At 37.4% G+C, this 23,408-nt stretch overlaps 1 protein-coding gene across 4 annotated transcripts; it reads left to right on the top strand.

Annotated features, from left to right (window-relative positions):
- Positions 1-54: 54 nt before the first annotated feature.
- Positions 55-22,730, top strand: PPM1K (protein phosphatase, Mg2+/Mn2+ dependent 1K). Of its 4 annotated transcripts, none has more exons than XM_081161055.1 (8): positions 80-240; positions 5,549-5,728; positions 5,961-6,479; positions 7,769-7,869; positions 15,154-15,319; positions 15,451-15,595; positions 16,594-16,728; positions 19,081-22,730. In XM_081161055.1, the coding sequence occupies exons 3-8, from the start codon at positions 6,040-6,042 to the stop codon at positions 19,210-19,212; spliced, it is 1,119 nt and encodes a 372-aa protein (XP_081017181.1). In that variant the 5' UTR covers positions 80-240; positions 5,549-5,728; positions 5,961-6,039; the 3' UTR covers positions 19,213-22,730. The 4 variants fall into 4 exon arrangements, with proteins under 4 accessions (XP_081017179.1, XP_081017182.1, XP_081017181.1 ...); XM_081161054.1 differs by lacking the exon at positions 5,549-5,728 and adding an exon at positions 4,399-4,453; XM_081161053.1 differs by lacking the exon at positions 5,549-5,728 and having other exon boundaries at positions 55-240.
- The last annotated feature ends 678 nt before the right edge of the window (positions 22,731-23,408 follow it).

The following is a 23,408-nucleotide window of genomic DNA, read 5'->3' as shown; positions in this document are numbered from 1 at the left end:
GATTGGCCGCAGCGGCGTCAGTCAGTGGGAACAGACTCCCCGCCCCGCCCCCCCAGCTCCATCTGGCCCACTGCGGGCGACAAATTCTCGAGAATTTCCAGCAGACCAGCCAGTGGCTCTTCGGTTTGCTCCAGAGATCAGGAAGAGCGGAGAAGGCAATTTTCTTTACCAACCGAGAAAGCCCTTCCCCCGACCTCCGTTAGCTAATTAAAAAATTTCCAGGCACATAACCATCACGAGGTAAGAGTCTAGAGAGTGCATTTCATTTATTTGTTAACCTTTTACGACGTGACTTCTAGGCCGGCTTCCCTCCCACCGCCCCCGGGCCGCGGACTGCGAGTAGCCGCGGCCGGGCTCCCCAGGCGGGAAGGGGAAATGCAGGTTTAGCACCCCAGTCACCTCAGTGCGAGCCCCGCGGTCCGCGTCTCCCCGGGTTTTCTGCGCCGCCTTTTCCTCGCGAGGTCAGGGGCAGCAGGGCCCGCCGGCTGCACCGCGGGAAGCGGCCGTTTCCTGCCGAGACCCCGGACTCCGCCTTGATTTTAACCGGGGGCTGGAGGCGCCCACAGAGCCAGGGCGTGGGGCCGAGTCGGCGAGAGGACGGGACCCCTGAAGGGACGGTGGACGCGGGGCTGGGGCCTGCCCGCGCGCGTTTCCCTTTCACTAGGCCCCTGGGCTCCCGACCCGAACCCCGCACGCGAGGGCGCTGCAGGGGGTCCGCGCCGAGCCGCCGCGGCCGGGGGAGCGAGACGCGGGCGGCCACGCGGGATCTGCAGGCGGGGAGGCGGCGGGAGGCGCTGGGGTGTGCCTTCTGCGGCTCGTCACGCCGGACACTCGTCGGTCACGGGGGGCGAGCCGCGCCCACGGCCCTGAGCCGCGCACGGGGGAGTTCAGTCATCTCAAGGCCTGCGGCTGGTGATGTCTCTTTTAGCTGCAGCTTTCTGTGGATGAGAGATGTCACAGGCGGCGACAGAGACGGGGCTGTGGTGGACAGAGTCAGGGAATTTGGAGTGTCTGAAGCTCCCTTAGCCTTTCCGAGCTTTAGACTTGGAAATGCGTGACAGGGCCTTGTAGTCCTCCTTAAACCGCATCCCCCCCCCCCCCCCCCCCGTCAGTGCGGCGGAAAGGGGGAGGTTATCCTGTGGTTTCAGAATAAGCGACTACTAAAGTGACAGGTTGTTATTGTGATAAACAGCAATGGTGTCGTGCTCTAGGGAAAGAACAGATGCAGCTCTGTAATAAAATATCTTAGGAGTAATTTTTGAGTAGTGAGATCTCGCTAATGATTTTTTTTTTCTTTTTTCTGGCAACCTTAAGTCACTCTTCGCTGACCACTAACACAGGCACTTCCCTTGGCTGCAAGCTTAGAGAGGAAGAAGAGAGGACAGGTGCTGGTGCTGTAGAATAGAATGTGAAGGAAAATTCTTCAATGGAGTATAAAGGCACAGGTTTGAAATAGCTTGAGTTGTAGCCACATGAACGAAAATGTTTTAAGTGGTTTCTGTGGAATGAGAATAGTGAGTACTTCTCACTGCTCCCATGTTCTTTTCTCTATTCACACATCTAAACACAGGCTCCCGTCATCTGTGTTTAGGGGAGTCATCTGGGGTTTTTGTTGTTTTTCCCCTTGTGTAGACTCACACGTTTTCTTTCCCTTCCTCCCAGCCAGGGTACTGATAAAGAAGAGTCCCAATTTTCTTGAAGTACTTTCTGGAGCGGTCCATACCGTTTACATTTATTGGGATGCCTTGGTTGTTTTTTTAGAAGTCGATTAAAAAAATTGGCTTAACAATATTAAAATTACCTTGTGTTTCCAATGAACATTACTGATGTAAATATACCTATGTACCACTTTATAATGGGCAGATAAGAAGAATTAGAAATATTTTTGAGGGAGGGGTAAATCTAAGCACATTTCAGTAGTACTAATTCTTAGAACTCCTGAATAATTTGGCATGGATTTAAAGTGGCAACATAAACTGCCCTTTTGACCTGCTTTCAGCAGTCAAGAGCAGTTTAACGCAAAGCCCAAGTGCACTCTCCTGCCAGAGACAGTGAGTGCCTTCCTGCTCCAGAAATAAACTTGGACAGCTCTGAGGTGTTTAAACCACTGAGGGATTATAACATGGGAGTGAAATGAAGCCTAAAATTGGCATAACTATCTTGTGGCTGTATGTGTGGCTTTTCTTCACACTCCTCTTTGTTTTTAAATCAAGAAATGACTTCAGAAGTTTACTACAAACCAAATGTATTTTTTTCCCTTTCCTGATGCTTTTCACCTGAGATTTCTTACTCTCAGGATGTGGGTTTTCACCAGCAATTTTATGTAGAATTTCTATGCCTCTCACAATTTACAATACTTCCATTTAACCTGCTGATGAAAATCCCCATTCCCTCACCCCCATCAGAGTTGTTAAATCAGGGGCCAACTATTTTCACTAGTCAGAATTCTGTGTCAAGACTTCAAAATATCAGATCAGCTAGTTAAAGCATTGAGAAGGAAGATGGAGCAGGCTTGGTCACACAAATCAATATGAAAATTATGAAAAAGGAAAGTATTTTCAATTTCTTTAGTGATACTATGTATAACATATAGAGTTTTGTGTATATGTGTGAATTTTTTTAAAAAATCATGTGATTAAAGTGAATTTGTGAGCCATACATTTTTGTTTTGGTTGGGAAATAAAAAGGAATTTGGAAAACAGTTTGGTCTAAGTGGACAATTGCCCACTTTCCCCCCCCTTTTGGTATATGACGATCGATACAATTTAGGTTGCTTATATAAATAATATCTGTTTTGTAGCTGGGATGCCAATCAAGTTTTTATCTTTATTTCTTGCTTAAAATAGTTTTTAAATTTTATTTTTGCTAGTAGAATATGATGCATAGCATTACATTTTCTTGTGCTCTTAGTCCATTTAACTTTTACTGTGATGTTTTTGTGTCTTCAAATGGCTTTCAAGCAGAGTTACTTCTGCCCTTTGACCCTATTGGATGACTTTGACTTTCAAAGATTGTATATAAATGTTAAAATGGTTTCTCAAAAAAGGTTGCCTTGATTTTCAATTGAGAGATTGGCGTAAAGGATTCTTGAATAACTTTTTTAGTTAGCAGAATGATAAATGCATGCCAATTTATAATTGCTGAACTGACAAATAATAAAAATATTTCTTACGTGTTTGTCAGTTTGCTCTTCACTCTTTTTGTTATAAAGAACATGGATTGCTTTTTTAAGAAAAAGGCTCTTGTGTGTTTTTCACATTATAAGCTCTACTCTCTTTACTGCTAGTTGTGCATAGACCTTTCCATGGGCAGCTGGAGAGCTGCTGGCTGATTCCTAGTTTGAAGCAAAGGAGGAAAAATTTCTTGATGTGCAGGTTTAGTTAAAAGTTGTTATTTAGCTTGGGAACACAGGTCCTCTTTGAATTGTTTCCTTGGGAATATGGGGGAGATTAGTATGATTTAGTTATTGCTTTTGGAAAAGAGAATGGAACCACTTCTTAGACTAAGTTTCCTGCTTGCATAATTGATGTTGACCTAGTTATGTAAACTAGCTATATATCTGCCTCACATTTCATCTGTGCTGATTGTAGGCCTTGAAGGAAATGTTTCTCTGTGACTATTCTGCTTACCTTCTGAGATGACTGTGCAGGTAATAAATGAGGAAGGAGGCCAGGTTGATGATTGATTTTAGTACTGTGGGAGTAAAGAAACAGCCCAGCTTGCATTTGGTTTCATTCTTTAATGTTTTCAGCGGATATTGTTCCCTGCTGAGAATGCAAACCTTTCATTTCATTTCATTTCATTTCACTTCACTTCATTTCATTTCATTTCATTTCATTTCATTTATTTCATTTCATTATTTCATTTCATTTCATTTCATTTCATTAATTTCATTTCATTTCATTTCATTTCATTTCATTTCATTTCTTTTTATATTTGGAGGATAGAGAAAGGGGGAGGGGAAGGGACAAGAGTATACCATAAAAACTGCAGAACTTTGTTCAGTATTTATTGTTTGTAATTTTAGAGTTCTTGTTTGAAGCAGGTGCATGACTGCTAAATGGCCTGAAGCTGAATATGGCATACATGCTTTTCAGACTGAAATCAAGAGTACTTTGCTAATTTTTGGTGCACTCTTCAAATATGAATGAGTCTTCTAATCAGTGCACTTAAAGTTTTTACTTTTCTCTAAATGGTGTAAAGCTGCTTCGTGAATTATCTCCATCAATAATTAGTACCTAGTTTTCTTACTTGCTAGATTGCATTATAGTTTGACATTTCTCCACAAGTCATCACCTTTATTTGACAGTTATTGTTGCTGAATAAAATATAACCTTCAATCAGAAGCAAAGGAATAAACATCCCTTCTTTTATAATGGAATGTGTTACGTCTTTTAGATACTTGATAACTAGAGATGCTGTCTCCACCACCTCCAACATTGTCATAAAAAAAGTGAGTTTTAATCTTTTATACATGATATCAGCTAAAGGCCAAGAAGGAATGGCCTCCTAAGTCTTCTATGATAACTAATTCATTGTTTGAGTGGCCATCTTTCTTCTAAATACCATAAAGGCAGGGCTCATGTCTTTCATTACTTAAATATCTAGGAGTGTTCTTTGGAACCTCGTCCTATCCTTTTATTGCTTTACTCACTGAAAGGAGTAATGGCCCTTCCTATACATAGCTATACTGATTTCCAAAAATTTATTTGAAAATGATTGTTTGAAATCTGTAACACATTTTATTATAGATTCACTCAAGCTGAACTTTTTTGTTGTTGTGTATGTTTGTGCCTTTTGGGAAGATCTATTTTTTCAAGCTCATTTTTTATTGTGAAATAATTCAAGCATATAATTGAGAATAACATAGCATCTGTATACCCTCAACTGGCATTATCAAATCTTAATTTCATGCTGTGTTTTCTCAAGTTGGTTTTTAATTTATAAAATAACAGAACAAAGTACTATGGAGATGAATTTCTGCTTAGAACTTTATTTGTATGGAAAACTGCCAAAAAACAGCTCTTTCTGCTATGGTGTAGGAATTCCTCCTGATCATACCCCAAGGAGGTTTTAGGATTAACTTTGGGACAGAGTCCAGAAGTGAGGGTGCAGAATAATTATTTCAAAGAAATGTAGTTCAGTCTCTGGTGCTATCTCCCGCTGTAGTTGCAGGCAGGGCAGTGAGTGTGGGTGTGCTCCTGGGGTTGTGTGAGAGGCGAGCTGCAGCTGTTAATGTAAATGCATAGATCAGTTGCTCGTAAATCAGGGTTGCTGGTCCCCATGAGTATCTACCACAAAGGGAAACATCAGAACTAGCTTATTGCCTCTAGGAGTGTTTGCATGAACCAGTGTATATATGTAAAGTTTGGTAAGTGGAGAAGTGTGAAACAAAACAAAGCTTAGATCCTGGGTGTGTCTTTGCTAAGACTGGGGTGTCTTAAGGTACAGAACTATTATAAACATGCTATTAACCAGTTATTTTTCCTTCTCTCATTTCTATCTCTTGTAAGAGACTTTATTAGTAATATTTGTCCATTTTCTTCAGAGCAATGGAGTTAATAGGGGGAAGAATATTTATTTATACTTGTATTCTGTGTTCCTGCTACTTGAAGTGCTGGCCTACTGAACCAGGCAGGCATCACCAGGGAGCTGGTTAGAAATGCAGAATCTCAGGACCCCACCGAGAGAGACTGAGTCAGAATCTGCATTTTAACAGGATCCCAAGGTGATTGTAGGTTAAAGCTTGATTCTATATGATATGTGCACACTGCCAAAGTTTTATAGAATTTAAACTCTGAATAGGGTAAATAGTGGATCATTTTTGATTCTCTGTCCTTAGAAGTTGGCTGTTAGGTGCCACATTCTATAATGCCTTCATTTTTGGTAATCTCTAATAATATATGAGTTATATTCAAAATTGTGATAGAATCTCTCTCTCATTCTCTCTTTCTACTTAGTTGCATCATTTTCCTTGAAGACATTCCATTATTGTTCGTTGACCGTTCCCTGACTACTGGAGTCCTTTGGATTTGAGTTATGTCAACAGCTGCCTTAATTACTTTGGTTAGAAGTGGTGGGAACCAGATGAGAAGGAGAGTGCTGCTAAGCTCCCGCCTACTGCAGGATGACAGGCGGGTGACACCCACATGCCACAGCTCCACTTCAGAGCCCAGGTGTTCTCGGTTTGACCCAGATGGTAGCGGGCGTCCAGCCACCTGGGATAATTTTGGGATCTGGGATAACCGCATTGATGAGCCAATTCTGCTGCCACCCAGCATTAAGTATGGCAAGCCAATACCCAAAATCAGCTTGGAAAACGTGGGCTGCTCATCACAGATTGGCAAACGGAAAGAGAATGAAGACAGATTTGACTTTGCTCAGCTGACCGATGAGGTCCTGTATTTTGCGGTTTATGATGGACATGGTGGACCTGCAGCTGCCGATTTCTGTCACACCCACATGGAGAAATGCATCATGTATGTTCAGTGATTTTCACCCTTGACTTTGTAGTTTGCCTTATGCTTCATGTTTAAGCTTTCACCTTTTGGCTAAGATGTTCAGTCTTAATGTAGTTATTTGAGTGGTTTTATAATTGTTTTATGAACAAGCAGTAGCTTAAGCATGCCATTTCTTACTGATGATTATTACCATTTCAGAAATACATGTTTTAACAACTCCCCTGGTGATAGCATTGACCATGTTAAAGAACAAAAATTCAACTGAGCAAAATTTTAAATATCTAATTGGCTTTATTGAATGATTCTTGAATTTAGCATCCCATTTAGCAAATAGAAAGGAGCTCGACAAAATAGAAGGCTCTTGTAGGCCGAGGAGAAAAGGGACAAGGAAAGAGCCGAGCACTTCTTCCTCTGAGTAATGAGAAGGGCCCATGTGTCAGGCTCCCTTGTTTGTGCTAGCCAGAAGGTTCCAGACTGACCAGTTAAGATCACTATTCCCAAGAAAGGTTGGAACTACAATTGAGTTAGGTTTTAAGCCTTGTTTTGATGACGTGGGCTTAGCACAAGTCACTCCATTTTGGGCCTGTTGTTTCTTTTAACAACCAGAATCTATGTTACTTGATTTGTGATAATTTCAAGAGAATTAACATAAAGTACGTGATCTCATGTATTATAAGAGTCTATCGGAAGCATTTTACTAATGCATGGCACCTAGCTCTTCAATAAGTAGTAATTATACTCTCAAGTGGCATGAATAGCTTTGAATACTTGTTGAACATAGCTTTAGATAATTGGCATTAGTACGGGGAAATGCATTTAATGTGGGTGTTTTGGGGCTCTTTACATAGTTTATTTAATGCAATTACTATAATGTATTTTTGAGGATCACACTACTGCTAGCATTAAAAGAGAGGGAAAACGTGACAGAATTATGGCCATGACTATTTCTTGTCTTCCTGTGCATAGTTGTTCATACTGTTCACTAGTTGATTTAAGCATATTTTGCTTATCCACAGAACTCAGTGACTTAATTTAATATGAAGGAACTTGACCTCTCAGGGTTGCAGTAAGGATTAATCTTTTAATATGGGAACTTGGACTTTTACTTTAGTGTCCTTAGAGGCTTTATCACTATTCCTCTCACGTAGTAGACACTTAACTAACACCTGAAAGGCAAGCCATGGAGGTCTGTTGTATGGAGTGATTGCTAGCTGGAATGACCTGAAGGAGGGGAGAGGAGAGGAGAGGAAGAGGAGACAACTATTGTAAAATGATTTTTTGGGGCTCTTTTTTCCCTCCCCACAAAGGAATTTGCTTCCTAAGGAGAAGAACTTGGAAACTGTGTTGACCTTGGCTTTTCTAGAAATAGATAAAGCCTTTGCAAGTTACGCCCACCTGTCTGCTGATGGTAAGTAAAACAATCACATTCCTTAGGGTCCATGGGAATGTCTGGATAAAATGGAAACAATTTAAGCTCTTTAGGGGTGGGAATTTTAATGTAACTGCATTTGTAACAATAATTGTGTGGAAAATGATTTTATATAAAGAACCGCTTTAAGTGCTGTTTGGAATACAAACTAATGTTAGTACTTCACTTTTAAATGAAATATGTATATTGGAGAATTTTCAGAAGTTGAAACTCCAAAATGGTTCTGATGTTGAATTTCAATTTTAAAAAGATTAAAATTAAAAAAAAATCTGATTGCATATTTTATGGACAAGATACCCATCCATAGAATGAGAGGGTTTATTATTTTTGTTTCTTTAGATGAATCTGAGGAGCAAATAATTGAAATACACTATAGGATAATCTCATCTAGCCAGGACAGTAATGTCAGGCAAGGAGAAAATTGCTCATTGGTCCTAGATGGGAAAGGACAATGACTAACTTACACTACTTTGTATAATTAAAGTGAAGATATATTTTCTCTTACTTCTTAAAAAACTTGATCTTGCAGCTTTCCTGTTGTAACTAGTTATATTTTTTTGTTTTGTGTGTTAAATACAAGGTGAGTTTAAAATTTTGTGTACTGTTTGTTCTTAAATATTAAAAGTAAATGTTTCTGATTTTGACTAAATTTATCAGAACCATTTCAGGAAACATAGTTAATGTTTTCTAGTTAGCCAGCCCCCATAGCTTTTGCTTATAAAGTTATTTTGAAAACTTCTGCAACAACCATACAAATGTATGCCTATAGAACGAAAATAATCATGCAGTAATATTAACCTATGTTTGGTTCATCCTTTTGTTTAAAGGAGTTCCAAGTGCACCACAGAAATGTCATTTTCATAATTTTCTTTTGGAGTGCCTGGGCATGGAAATTACCCCCAATTCCCAGATAAGGAACTGAAACTCAGAGAGAGGTAAAGAGCAGTTAGTTGCTGGGGTTTTCCTGGCAGCCACTGTGGCCTCTCTCATGGGCATATTTAATAATCAAGATTAGAGAAGATGTCTCTAGGATGACTCAGTAAGAGAATTTCCTGTTTGCTTGTTTTTTAATTGATTTGAGAGAGAGAGGAAGGGAGAGAGAGAAACATTGATTTGTTGTTCCACTTATTTATGCATTTATTCGTTGCTTCCTGTATGTGCCCTGAATGGGGATCGAACCCTCAACCTTGGTGTATCTGGATGAACAACACTCTAACCACCTGACCTACCTGGCCAGGGCTTCCCGCTCGTTTTTGAGAAACTTTTTATTATCATATGCCTCAAAAAAGCATTAGAGTCCATCTCTTTGTTCAGAGATTCATTTTCTCATTTGTGCATCATTCAGGCCGATTTTCTCCGTTATTCCTTTGGACTTCTCTTCCTTCCAGCTGGCCCCTCAACTTATGAAAAATAGGAGTTGAGAGATGGTAAATTTTAGGCATATGATTGTTCTTAATGGATAAAATATTTGGAGAAGAGGACATTAAAACACTTTCTGGTCACTTTATTTTTATAACTGAAAATTCCTATCCACTTTGGTCTGCTGTTTCCTCCGTAAGCGGATTGTCTGTACCTCACACTGGGCCCGGTTTTCAGAAGAGAGTGTGCAAGTGCAACGTGGGGCTGTGGCTAGCAGCCCTGAGCACAAACCCCTCACGGGTGCCGCCAGCCCTTTTGTAAAGGATCTAATCAATGAAGAGGCTTAAAACAATGATAAATTCAGTGTTAAGTAGAGCACCCCTGTCATTTATTAAATGATAAATTATAACTAAAGGAAATTTAGAACTTAGGGAGAGAATTTACTTAACTTGCTTAAAGATGCCTTTCTCATATGAATAGAGGTTGTTCAAAGAAATTAATTATAAAAAATGTAATCCATTTCTAAAAATGAAATAAAAATATATTTATTTATTTAATTTAGTTTCTCTGCCCCATGCTTTGAGTTAATGATCAGAATTTTCAGCCCTGGCCGGGTGGCTCAGCTGGTTAGATCGTCTCCTGAGACGCCAAGGCTGCGGGTTTGATCCTTGTGCAGGGCACATGTAGACTCAGCCAATGAATGCGTAGTAAGTGGAACGACAAATCGATGTTTCTCTTTCCCTTCCTCTCTCTAAAATCAATTAAAAGAAGACTTTCATAAGGTTCTAAAATTTATTTTTCATTTAATGACCATTTGTTTGCAAGTATAATGGAGCAAGTCAGAATGATGCTTAGTGTACTATTAAAAAAATAAGGTCTATTAAGGCATTGTTGTTCTTAAATCTTATTTTGTATTTTTATGGATCAGTTAGTCTGTATTTTTTAGTAAGTATTTTGAGAACAACTTTAAAAATCTTAATAAGTTGCCAAGGCTTTAAAAAGTGGCAAAAATTGCCAGTAGACATTTGGGGCGTATTTTGTCAAATGTATTAAAGCCACTGAAAATAGATGCTTTATGTTCTTTAACTTTTCAATTTTGGGATTAAGAAAACCCCTAGACCATATCAGATTTCAAAGCTATTATTTAAATTAATTTTTTTTTTAGTTTTAAATAAGAACTAAAGCAGTGTCAGTATTATAACAGAGGACAATATTTTTTCTCAACATAGATATGGGTAGGACTAGTATTAGTTAAATAAAATTGTGAAATAATGGCAGTTTGCCCTCTCCAGTTTCTTTCACCTTTTCTTTTAGCATCAGCCCCATTTTCTCCTTGAATGATTCCTGTGAGTAGCTTGCATGTGGGGACCATGCTTATTCAGTTTTGAATCTCCGTTGTTCAGCACCCTGCATAGAATCTGGAAGGTACTCAATTGAATTGAACTGGTCTCCAGTGCCTACTCGTCCTCACCAAAGTCATCATAATATATTAGTTGATTATCCTATAGCTGATTTAACAAAATTATTTGTATTACATACGTGTTTCAATGAGTTATTACTCCTGAGTGGATTTGAATTTTAAGTAGGGGAAACCTGAAAAAAGATTGGTTTAACCATAGGAATGAATCACTAATAGTGGAATTTCAGATATAAATGAGATGTGTGCCCCTCGATCATACTGTATTAGCTTGCTTAAGAGAAAGTGAAAATAATAAAGTGAAAATAAAACATTCTCATCAAGACTTTAGTCCAGCCCTGGCTGGTGTGGCTCAGTCGGTTGGAGTGTTGTCCTGTGGACCAAAAAGTTGTGGGTTCGATTCCCAGTCAGGGCTCATACCTAGGTTGCATGTATGGGAGGCAACTAGTTGATTAAAAAAAACACTTTAGTCCAAAAGTGTCACATCTGCATAAAGTACTTCAAATGATACTGTTAGCATTTAAAATATTTATTATTTCAGTTTAAACGGGATAGTTTGAGAATAAAATCAGAATGCCACTTATGAAGAAATGGCAAGACTCTTGGCCCTAAGAAATTGCTTGCTATTTTTACTGATTTGTTGATGAATTTTGAATTTACCGTTATTTACAAATAACTAATTTCATCATCATCTTTGAAAATTTTTATATTCAATTTATACCAGTCATGTATATTTTTGCAATTAACCAGCCAGTAAATTCAAATGATCCCATTAGTCTATTGCTTATGAACAAATTGTCACTTAAACCAGATGGTAGAAAACTTAGATTGTAATCCTATATATCCTATAAACTCTTCAGAGCATTTCTAGATTGCTAAGGTTTGAAAGCAACAAAACTTCTCAAGAGGCAAATGGATAAAAACGAGAAGACTCGCTCTGACGTTCAGAGTTGGAGATGGTGACAGCATTGTGAGTCTCATCGGAAACTTCCATGCTCTTCACACTATGTGATCTCTTCATGGAAGAATTAAGCCACACCGTAACCGGTGTTAGAAAGGCAACGTTTTTGAGTACCTTCTTGTGCACGGGTAGCCAAAAGAGAAAAAAATAAGGATGTCATTGAAGAGATATTCTTATTGTGCTTTTACTGCTCTCAGCTATTACTTTAATTTTGGTGTTCATGAGTCACACATCTCCCGAACACCCATTTTTAATAAATATTGAAACTGTATTGATTTATACATAGTGCTGTTTACACAGTTTAATAATTACCAGGGGGAGGTGGGGGTTATGCCTTGAAAAGTACAGCTTTTACTCTTTCTGTTGCCATTCAAAATCGTGATCATTTTTGTTTTGATGTGTTGACCTGCAACACTGGGGGAAAGAGAGAGCTGCAGAAACACCCACTTTATGAATTATATAAAGCTCAAGAGCTCTACTAGCCTTTATTTAAACAATTATTCTACTAGAAAAATGGCTTCTAGATACTAAACCCCTGCATTGAGCTTCATTAACAACTGTGTTTCTCTTTGAATCTGGTATAGGAGGTGCTTTGATTCCTCCTTGGTATAGATTTTAATCTCTGTAACTTGGTGGTATATTGTAGTTCACACCTTCTCTAACTATGTACTGCTTGTCAGATACAACAAATACTGTATTCAGTGCTATACCCTGAATTTTCCTTTCTGTTTTTGGGACAATTCTGATATCGCTACCAAACAAATATACAGTGCATTTTTTTCAACTCAGTAAAGGTACTGTTTTACTCCTCCAGACTGAGTGTGTGCTGTGTGAGAGTATATATAAGTATGTAGATCACCACTGTGTGTTTTGTTACACATGCATTTGTATATGGCTTTTCCTATCTTGGGAAGCCATGAAACTAAGAAGTATTGCTCTGTGATGAGAAAATAGACTCGACTACAAAATACCATCAACATGTGCAAACTGAGTTTTGGAATCTTTGATTTGGCATCTCCTGGAATATTATGTAATTTGCAAGTGAAATTTTCACCAACATAAAAACCCTTCCCCTTATTTTGCAGCTCTTTGTCTACCCTCCCCTGTGTTGCAGGTTTGTAATGTTTGAGCACAATTCCTGGGTGAATTTCCTATTTGCCTCTGTGCGTGTTATTTGTGGCAGAGAACTGTGCCTGCTCAGCAGCTCTAGACCTGGAGCCCGTGGACACTATATGCTGGGCTTCAGTGGAAAGAGGGATCAGCTTAATTTTGTCCCAGGTGAAGGAGTCCGGCGGTTCCTAGCCTGGACTACTGGAAGGTTCCCACATCCTCTTTGTCCCATTAGTTGAGATGACTTGCAGTAGAAAATGTCCAGTGAGTGTTAAGAACTTATTGAAAGATGTCTTAGTTTTATAGTTTTGTTGTTAGGGCAAAAAGTGAGAATTTCTACTTTTATATTAAATGATAAATAAAATAAATGTTGACTTAATATTTATATGCTTAGATGCTTAGCAAACCAGAATCAACACTTAGTTTTGAAAACTTTCCCTTAAATTCTGGGATTTTGGAACTGTGAAGCTGGGTAGGTAAAAATGTAAGCTCTTTGAAATTCCTAGGTGCCAGAGCCATGAATTATAATCCTAAACAGCTAAACTTGGAATTGTCATTTATGAAATTTTAACTCTTTTGATGTAGCCAGTTAAAAATCACTTTTTAATAAGCTGCTGCTGACAGTTTATACAAAGGGGAGGAATACTAATCTCCCTGGGTAGATAGCATCCGAGTAAATAAAATACCTGAGCTGTTCTCTTGCCAGGCTCTTCCAATCATTTGAAAATATTGCAGTGGTTAAACTCTCAAGATTCCATTGTATAGTGTTTTGGAAAACTCAAGTTAACATTTGTAATATAAAGATCACTGATATGCTAAAACTTTTATACAGTGATGAATATATTTTAGCATTGCCAAGATATTGTTGCTTTCACACAACAGTTCCAAAATCAAGAGACAAATGGGAAGATAGTAGAACTATGAATGCTATTTCTTAATAAAGTAAATTCAGCATGGATATAAAAGGTTAAAGTAGGCTTTATTCATGTTTTTCCATTTTACTTTTCTGATTAAAGCAGGCATTTTAATATACTGATTGGAATATATATATATATAATATGTATATATATATATATATATTATATATATATATAAAATCTTTCCAAAATGCATTACTGGTGAAGTTTTTTAAATTGTCTCTTTAAAAAAATTTTTGGCTAGATTGAGCCTCAATCAGTGAAATCAATAGCACTTCATTTTCCCTAAATCTACCTTTGAAGTCAAAATCCTCTTTGGATTATCACCTGAATTTTTTATTTAGATGCTCTAAAGAATTAACCAATACAAAAGACAATACCTGCTTTAAATAAGTTATTTTTTTTTCTATTTCTTCCAATTTGCTTTACTTTTTAGCCCATAATTTCACAGTATTCTCTCTTGGCAAGGCTCAATACACTTAAAATTTTAAAATAAGTGGTAACAAACTGAGAGCAGATACTGTTAGAAAAATTCAAAGGAAAATGAAAAAATGCAATTTGGATGGGGTAAAGGAAATAGTGGTGAAATCAAGCCATGTAGTATTTAATTTTGTTATTGGTCACAGAACATTAATATTCTTGGAAAGCTGTAGACTCAGGGTATAACCATGAGAGTAGCACTTGGCAGTATAGTCCTACACTTGGACAAAGATGAATTGTATTAGATCTTTCTAGAGCTAGGAGTGTTAACCACACCAAGCTTATGGGAAACCAAATAAATCTCAACCCCCCCAATTTTCTCCTAATAAAATGGTGGCTGTAACTTTGTTTCATGGCTAGGACCACAAAGATAAACAGAAAAGAATGTGAGCCTTTAAGCATTTTAGGATTTTTTTTTGGTAAACATTTATAAAATTGAAACAGTTGTAGATGGTAAGAATATAAAATATCACTCTTGAAGTGCAAATGACATGCCCTTGGCATATTTTGCTTAGCCTGTTAACTGGTAATACTTCCACAGGATAGGAGTGAGAAATGGAAGAAAAAACCTCTGAGTCCGTATGTTGTAGAAAAGTTGGCTTGCCTGAATGGGCTCAGTAGACCTAAGTCACCCTGACTTACTAGCCAATCTAATTAACATGTAATGCTTTTAATTCTGGCACCTGATGTACACACAAAGGTGTCATAATAATTATAAGTTCATGTCAGTTCTACTTGTTATAAAAAGAGCCCATTTGGGGACAGTGATGCATCATTTACCAAATTAGGATAGCAACCTTTTCTGTTTGCATGGAGCCTTGTTACTGAATCAAATACTTCTTTCTCTGCATGCTCTTACTTACATAGTTCATTTGCATTTTATTTGCATAGCCCTAGTTAAATGAAAATGATACATTTCCGTATTAGCTTAACATGCCTGTATTTTATTTTGTAATGGAAATTCTGTATCCAATTATTTGACTGTCAATAACTTGTGCTCTTTTTCATAATGTTTACAGCAACCGTTCTGACATCTGGGACTACTGCAACAGTAGCCCTGTTGAGAGATGGTATTGAACTGGTGGTAGCCAGTGTTGGGGATAGCCGGGCTATTTTGTGTAGAAAAGGAAAATCCATCAAGCTGACCATTGACCATACTCCAGAAAGAAAAGATGAAAAAGAAAGGTACCGCTTCCAACTGATGAGGGTTTTTTTTTTATATCTACTTCACAGAAATGAAACCTTGCATTTTAAACTCATTCCATGCTTAAATCTAACCATACCTGGATTTCTGGTCTTAACTTTTTCTTGACCAGGATCAAGAAATGTGGTGGTTTTGTAGCTTGGAATAGTTTGGGACAGCCTCATGTGAATGGCAGACTCGCGATGACAAGGAGTCTTGGAGATTTGGATCTTAAAAGCAGTGGTGTGATAGCAGAACCTGAAACAAAGAGGATTAAGGTGAGAAAGGACTTGTAAACACTTGATACACATGCGAGGAATGAATGCAGGTGTCTCCAGCTGCAAGTTTTCTTGGAAGCCTTAAGTGAAGCCAAAATGTCTTTTAAAAGGGAGTCATTAAGGGAAGAGTAGAGAATCTTTTCAGAAAACATAAGATGCTACCTTCCAGGCCTACTGTCTGATGACATGTTTGATTTTGGTTTCACCCCACTGTGGAATTCTGGTGGAATGGCCCTCCTGGCCTTCCTCACCTGCACCTGATTGATCATGTAGCGTCACCTCCGCTTGGGAGCTAACCCCGACTTCCCTTTTCTACCACGCTAAATAATCACTTCACCTCTATTTCTGTGACATTCTTTGCAGTTACTAATTAATGTCCACATTACCCTACTCGTCCCCCAGCACACGCCCAGTCTCGAGCTGACACTTCCCTCTCTGCAAGCCCCGTCCTACTCTAGAACCTCGCACAGTGTAGTATAGGCTTCTAGTAATGGTAGCAAACGTTTGTTAATTTACAGAATGATTTCATGTCTTATAGATAGCTCACTTATATTTATTTTCTCAAATACTTACATAGGGTTGACTATGTGCCAGGCTCTGTTCAAAATAGCTTCTACTGCCCCATTTTATAGAGAAAACAAATCTAGAGCATATAGAGCTCAACTTACCTGTGTTTGCCCAGCAGAAAAATAGAGGCAGGTTTCAAATTTGGGAAGCCTGGCTCCAGAGACAGTGCTTTCAGCCATTACGTCTTGTAGCTTCTGGCATTCAGCCATCTGGCTACTTCTTTGTGGTGTTACTAAGTAAATGTTAGGTTTGTCCTTGGTGGTTAATGCTAACTGTTGCTACTTTTGCCCTAAATACAAGCCTTCCGCTTTCACTCTGTGCTTGCCTACAAGCTGTAAACACAGACGACCACTCAGCAAACAAATCAAATCTTTGAATTATGGAGATTATTCCAAGGCTGAATAATCCTATGAATTTGGTTCTGATTGCAGCTGCATCATGCCAATGACAGCTTCCTGGTCCTCACTACAGATGGAATCAACTTCATGGTGAACAGTCAGGAGATTTGTGACTTTGTCAGTCAGTGCCATGATCCCAGTGAAGCAGCTCATGCAGTGACTGAGCAGGTGACACACTGAACTGCTAGAAAAGTCCCTGGGGTGGGGGTGGGGTGGGGGTGGGGTGGGATGGGATGGGAGGGGATGGGAGGGGTGGATGGTGGAGGGGGAGGAGAGAAGGGCAAACCCAGGTGCAGGTTTTGTTGCAGCCTGGAGGGGCCACCACAGACCTGATTTTCTTTGAAATCTTGTATTTTAGCACCAGCATTACAAGAATTTTACACTTGACTCCATAATATTTCCAATTTAAAACATTTTTACAATTCTACCAAGTAGTTAAGTAAAATTAGAATGCCAAGAAAATGTGCTATTTTTTTTTGGGTTTGTACACATACTGAAATAATAGTAGCAGCAGATAATTAATTATAATATTAAATACTAATATCACTTGCTGTGCTTCAGATACTCTTCTGTTGATAGATATTTGACTTGTAATCCTCACAATGACCCTCTGAGGTTGGAGCTAGTATTATCTCTTTCTCATGGATGAGAGAAACTGAGGCACAGAGATTGAGAAGTTAAGTAACTTATTCAAGGTCACAAAACAATTAAGCTGCAGAATGTTGTCTTTAGGGCTTCAAACTGACAACCAGTTTCCCAAGTCTAACTACTTGACCATTAAATTAGACTGCTCCAAGTAATCACCCAATATAGGAACACTATAGCATGTCAACTTCTGGTTTCTGAGAATGGGTGTGGAAAAAACACACCAAATACAAAAAAGTGTATGGATGTGCTGTGTGCCACTGTGTGAGTCAGAGCTAAAATTTGGAAGCTGGATAATACCCAGTAGAGAAAATGTAAAATTTCCATGTGTCGTTTTTAATATTCTGGGTAGATAACTTTTTCATTTAGAACCATCACTAATCATTAGAGGCACTATTTAATTCAACAGTTATTTTTGCATTTCCTGATTTTTTACATTTTCAATTCTGGAGCCAAATTTGGTCCAAACTTTTTTTTTTTAAAGAGTTTAAAGTAAAAGAGGGTTTATTAGTGAAGGAGTAGGACAGAGAGAAGGCTACTTCACAGGTGGGGCAGCATGGCCCAAATTTTAAGTACTAATATTTGAGATATTACTTAAAAAGCGTTATTTGCTCAAAATAAATGGGTAAGCATGAATTATTCCCGTGGTCACTATGTGTGCTCACGAGATTAAGAAAATGTGCCCAGTTTCATTGATGATCACTTCTTTCCTAATTTCAACTTCCTATCTTGAGATAATGTGTTCCAGTTCATGAGGGCAATGCTATTTATAACGACTGCCTGGCATTCCACTATACTTGTGTACCACGAGTCGTTTAACCATTCCCCTAATCAGCAAGTTTAGTTTGCATTCCCTTCCCCCTATTGTAGGGGGAACACTATAATAAACATTCTTATTTCTATTTGTGCATACCTGTTTTCTTCACGTATTATTTTCTTAGGTTAAAGTCCTATAAGTAAAGTTGCTAGGTAAAAGAATAGACAGTATTCTAAAGTGTTTACTGTGTACCAAGTTGCCCTCCAGAGATATTCCCATTTACACTTTACTAACATGTTTGATAGCTTGTATTTCTCATCTGTGTACAGCTCGTTTTTCCCATTATCTCATATGCATGCTTGTCTTTTTCATGGTTATTGTAAGAACTTGTTATATATTAAGTATAATAGTACTTTGATGATGCAAATTCCTTTCTGTCTTTCAATTTGTTTGTAAAATTTTTTAAAGCTCTTTTATCAGATATTTTGAGCAACCCTTTCCTTCACAGTTTCAGCCTGAGGCTGTGAGGTCTTTTGAAATACATTCATTGTTAAATATAATCCCAAGTACTCCTTACAATGCTGACTCTCTCATTTGCTGTTTGAATTAGTTTCTGAAATTGATTTATAGTTCGCCTACTGTAGGAAATTTAGTTTATGCCACTTTTCAATTTTGAAGGAAGTATAATAAACTTTCTTGTAGTTATATCTTTATACACATCTACTTCTGTAGGTTATTATTTCTTTAGGCTAAATTCTTAGAAACAGAATTGCTAACACCTTGTGAATCTTTACGTTGTATTAGTCCCTATGATAATTACTTTACAGGTATTTCTTCAGGAGCTGCATATCTTATACCTTAGTCCACTGGTGTTTCTATTGCAAAAATTGCTGCACTTTTGTGGAGTATAGTTAATATGGTTGTTTTGGGTCATCTGTTATTCTATGTGCAAGCTAATAAACTGGGCATTGGTACATGGTGAAAGAATCACAAACCACTGTGACATAACTGGGTTAGTAACTATGTTAAATCAATTTGACCTTCCACAGGAAGGATGATTTCTCTTTGTACAGACTCTGATTTCCTGTTTTTCTTTTCCTTCCTGCCAAATCTTGCAGGCAATACAGTATGGTGCTGAAGACAACAGTACTGTAATAGTAGTGCCTTTTGGTGCTTGGGGAAAATACAAGAACTCCGAAATCAACTTCTCCTTCAGCAGAAGCTTTGCCTCCAGTGGACGATGGGCCTGATTGCTTGCTGGGACTTTGAATTTCTGTGCAACAGTTTTTCACTAAGTACATAAAGAAACTGATAATAGATTTGAAAAATCAGCTGTACCAGAGTAACCCTGTGATTCGCTAGATCAGTACACAAGCCTGTATAAACCCAGTAACCATTGACATAGTAGTTTTTCAAAAATACCGGTCATGTTTATGTTCAACTGTATGTACGCAATAGAAATATATGTATCATTCAGCTAATGTGAGTCTCTAAGTTGAGTGAGCATATGAAAAGTGGTTTTGATATACTTGTTGAATGTTAAATTTCTAATTTTAAAAACTCTTAGGCAGCTATGAGTTTCTTTTGATCACTTTTCTTTATCCACTTAAACAGGTTCTTCAAGTTCTTTAATAGTAGTAGTATTTCGACAGCTCCTCAATGTGTTATCAGCAACTGTTTTAATTTTTAATAACTATACCAAGAAGTTAATGTGAAAACTGAGTTCTCTGTTATTATATTCACCAGGTTTCCCCTCTCCCCCAATTCATTCCTATTCTGTAGCTAAGAATACTATAGAGACATGACTGTTCCTTCATATCAGAAAAGAATGCACAGGCTAAGAGTCCTATGGTCAAAGCTTACAAAGTCAAATACCAATGGTATCAAGTATCTTGTATAAAGTTTCATTTGTTGTCTATAACTCTTTTGTATATAGTATGTTTATATCACGTTTCATATAGAGTAGGCAAGTTGGATAATTTGTCAGTAATAATACCATATTGACCGATACTGCTACAGATATAGCTTGAGGTTTATGTCTCCTTTTTTGCGTATTTCTAAGATTCATAAGAAAGGATAAATCTAAAACATTAAAATATTCTATATTTCAGTGTGCTATGTAATTTAGGAGTATAAAACTATACTTCCTTATATTTGCATGTAAGTTTGCTCTTAAAATGTGAATCTCTAAATGTGTGTTTGGAATTATATCTGCAGCTTATTTCTGCAGACAGTGTAAATTTGTTATTGTGTGAGTGTATGTACATATGTATATTTTGGAGTAACATAAAATTTAAAGGGAACAATCCTGTATAGCTCCTTCAACAGTTAGCTTTAAATTATTGATATGTTTATACTTAGGGTCTCTTGACAGACTGAGGGCAGTTTTATAGTGGAGAACCAATGGTTATTGGCAGGTGAGGAAACATTAAAAATGGCTATAACGAGATATTTTATGGTGGGTGACTTATGTGGAAAACCCAGGAACAGAACCAGCATGTTGAAGCTATATTGTTATATGGTAATTTGCCTATAAAATAGGATGTGAGAAAAATACTGTGTTAAGAGTGACATGGAGTTTTGTTGTAGAAACAAAAGAAAAACCAAAAAGATAAATTTGGTATAGTATATATCTCAACTCTCAGCTTTCAGGGTTGACCTTTTTTGTTTCTTTAAGTTTTATCTAAAGGCTTATTAAGAAGGAAGAGAGCCCAAGATACATTGTTCACATTTTCTCACCTTTTTTGGGAATGGAAGAAAATAAATCTTGAGTTTTCCAGCTTATATTAATCAGGAGTTGCCCTTTAGGAAAAAAAACCAAAACGGTAAAGAGATATTTCAATTTTTTCTTTCAAGGAAGTTTGATGAAAGAAAGAAAAATATTACAGGAAAGGATATAGTCTCCTATTTGTTGTCTGAGAAGTGAGGACCCAAAGGTAGAGTAGGAAAGCTGGAAAACTTCCTTGTTCTTTCTGAGTCAGGTCCTGGAACATAAATATGGAAGCTACATTTAGGAGCATGCAGAATTTCCAAACTAATAAGCAAACAGAAACTCTAAAGCACAAAATAATATTTAAAGATGTAAGTTTATTTTTGTTTTGAATTCTTTACATTACTATTTTTCTTTTGCTTTAAAAATGAAGGGTGAGAGTGATGTTAGCAAGTTCAGAGGTCTAAGGGTCACTGATGCATTGAGGTAGACACCTGCCAGGTTTGACAAAGAAATTTGTAAGGTGTGCAGGGTTGATCAGCCTTTGCTCTGCTTTACCTCAGAAGCTCTTAAAACCCAAAACCAGTTAACTTTCACTAAGACATAAAACATACTTGTGTTTGTTTTTCAAGCCAGTGTTGAAGGATAATTTGCAGATTATTATAATCCATAGAAGAAGCATACATGTATTAGGCTTCTAATTAGGCTACTATTGGGAATTGTGCAAAGGGAAATAAAAGGACTTCTGTAGTGATTTTTTTTTTAGTTATAACTAAATTTGCCATGTGGCTATTACCATGTGGATTTAGGTATGGTATAAATTACATTAAGGTAATTAAACTTAAATCAATTGTATTTAAGTTTGCCTTTCATTTATATGTAGTATATAAATCGTTCTTCTAAAATGTGTTGTTAAATTTTATTTGCCAATGTTTATTTGGTAAAATTACCTTGAAATTGTGATTTTTCATAAATTAAGTACCTTATGTATTCAAAAGTAAATGCCATCCTGTTCCATCAGCTCTTCTTTTGTTACAGATCTTTGTGTTTAAGTGCCTCAAAGTCTGATGCTTTTTTTCCCCCCCCCGAAAAAATACAGTTTTGGAGGAATCAGTTTTGAATCTCTGTACTCTATGATATGAACTTTTCTTGAATTCCAACCTTTAAAAATAATTACTTACTTGAAGAATTACTGGCACATAATCTAAATAGAAATTATTTTTTCAAAGTGGAATTTGGTTTTTCTTTTCTTTTTTTTAGAATCTTGGCAGACAGTGAATAGACCTATGCTAACTCTTAAATATTAGACAGGACATTTAGTTTCTAAGGATGAGCAAAGATTTCATTTCATGGTAATATGACAGCAAGGCAATGCTTCAAGGCAGGGTAAGGGGAATGGATGGTTGAAGTTTAGCATCAAACAGTTCAACATGTATTTTCCTTTAGCTCCTCAATTGTTCACATACCCATGTGTGAAAAGTGGCATACATTTTCAGTTGGGTTACATTTTCCTGTATTTATTAGAATCACTTATCTAGATAATTTAAGCAGGAATAAAAAGCTTGTTGCATTTGGCATCTGGAAGGAGAACATTTGACTCTCTTGCAGCTCCCATTGGTTATTAGACGGTTGAAACAGTCCATTAATGGTCACATTGAGTGTTCTGGGCTGTGAAATCATGGAGTCTCTCAACCTCCAAGAATGACTCGTCTACCATTGGCTTCCAGTACATAATACAGCAGCTTAGTATGTCCAAAATTAATTTAATTTCTGCCATATTGCTCTGGTACACATTTGTTTTATAATTTACCAAAGTGCTACTTGGGTTTATAGCACTTCCTATAGTGAGCTGATGTAATTGCTGCTTTGAGCATTGTTTTAAATGTATGCGTTGAGTAGCAGAACAGACTAAAATCACATATCTCAGTGCACAAGACACCATTTTAATAAAGCACACACATTAAACACTTTAAAATTCAACTGTGTTTATTTGGCATCCAGACTTACCAACATTTATTATGTGACTCTGTGAACACTGATATAATAAAGTCCATGAATGGCTGGAGATTTCTTTTAGTAGCCAAATTCTGGCTGTTTGCAAAATTAATGTGAAGAATCTTTGAAAAACTGTATTATCTATTCAAATCTTTTTTATTTAATCTAAAACAAAATTTGTCTCTTTCATTTTCCTCTTCCAAAATATTTGTTGGTACATCATAGGAAAATGGTCATGATGATTTCTACCTTATTTTGCCTGTGGTATGTTTCACTGCAGCATCTCCATATATTAAAAATTAGAAATAGGTGTTTGGCAGTGATATTGCAGAGCATGGCATTATGCATTTAACATAAGCAATTTCTGATGTCCTGCCTGATTGAATAAAATGTAGTGGTTGCAGTGCATTGGCACAAGGGTCTCTTCTAGAATGTGTCCCTTGAAGGTAACTCCATGGCAGCAGAGATCTGTCCTGTTTTTTGGGTTTTTTTGTCCTAGTTTGTTCAAACTCCATGCCTAGTACTTTCTGTGTTTAGCAATGAGGAGAAAATGCTTGTCGAACCATTAATCATTAATACTTGTTGAATGACTAAGTTAATGCATTGAATTATACTTTCATTAAATTTTTTAGTGGGGAAATGAGTATTAGATCTTAAATATCAAGCTAAATGTAGTGTTTCATGGTGAAGGAATGATCTCACCTCTTTTTGTGCTTCCTTGACAATCAGGCCTTTGTAAAA

The sequence above is a fragment of the Miniopterus schreibersii genome, assembly GCF_964146895.1.
Source record: "Miniopterus schreibersii genome assembly, chromosome: 1".
Classification (NCBI taxonomy): domain Eukaryota; kingdom Metazoa; phylum Chordata; class Mammalia; order Chiroptera; family Miniopteridae; genus Miniopterus; species Miniopterus schreibersii.
Note: the sequence above shows the minus strand (reverse complement) of the source record. Positions and strands in the feature narration are given on the sequence as shown.

Bases quoted from the DNA above. Each gene is read 5' to 3' on its own strand.
- PPM1K (XM_081161053.1), top strand. From the start codon at position 6,040: ATGTCAACAGCTGCCTTAATTACTTTGGTTAGAAGTGGTGGGAACCAG. The intron at 15,320-15,450 runs GTACCGCTTCCA...TTTCTTGACCAG, and splicing joins AGAAAAGATGAAAAAGAAAG to GATCAAGAAATGTGGTGGTT. The intron at 16,729-19,080 runs GTGACACACTGA...CAAATCTTGCAG, and splicing joins CTCATGCAGTGACTGAGCAG to GCAATACAGTATGGTGCTGA.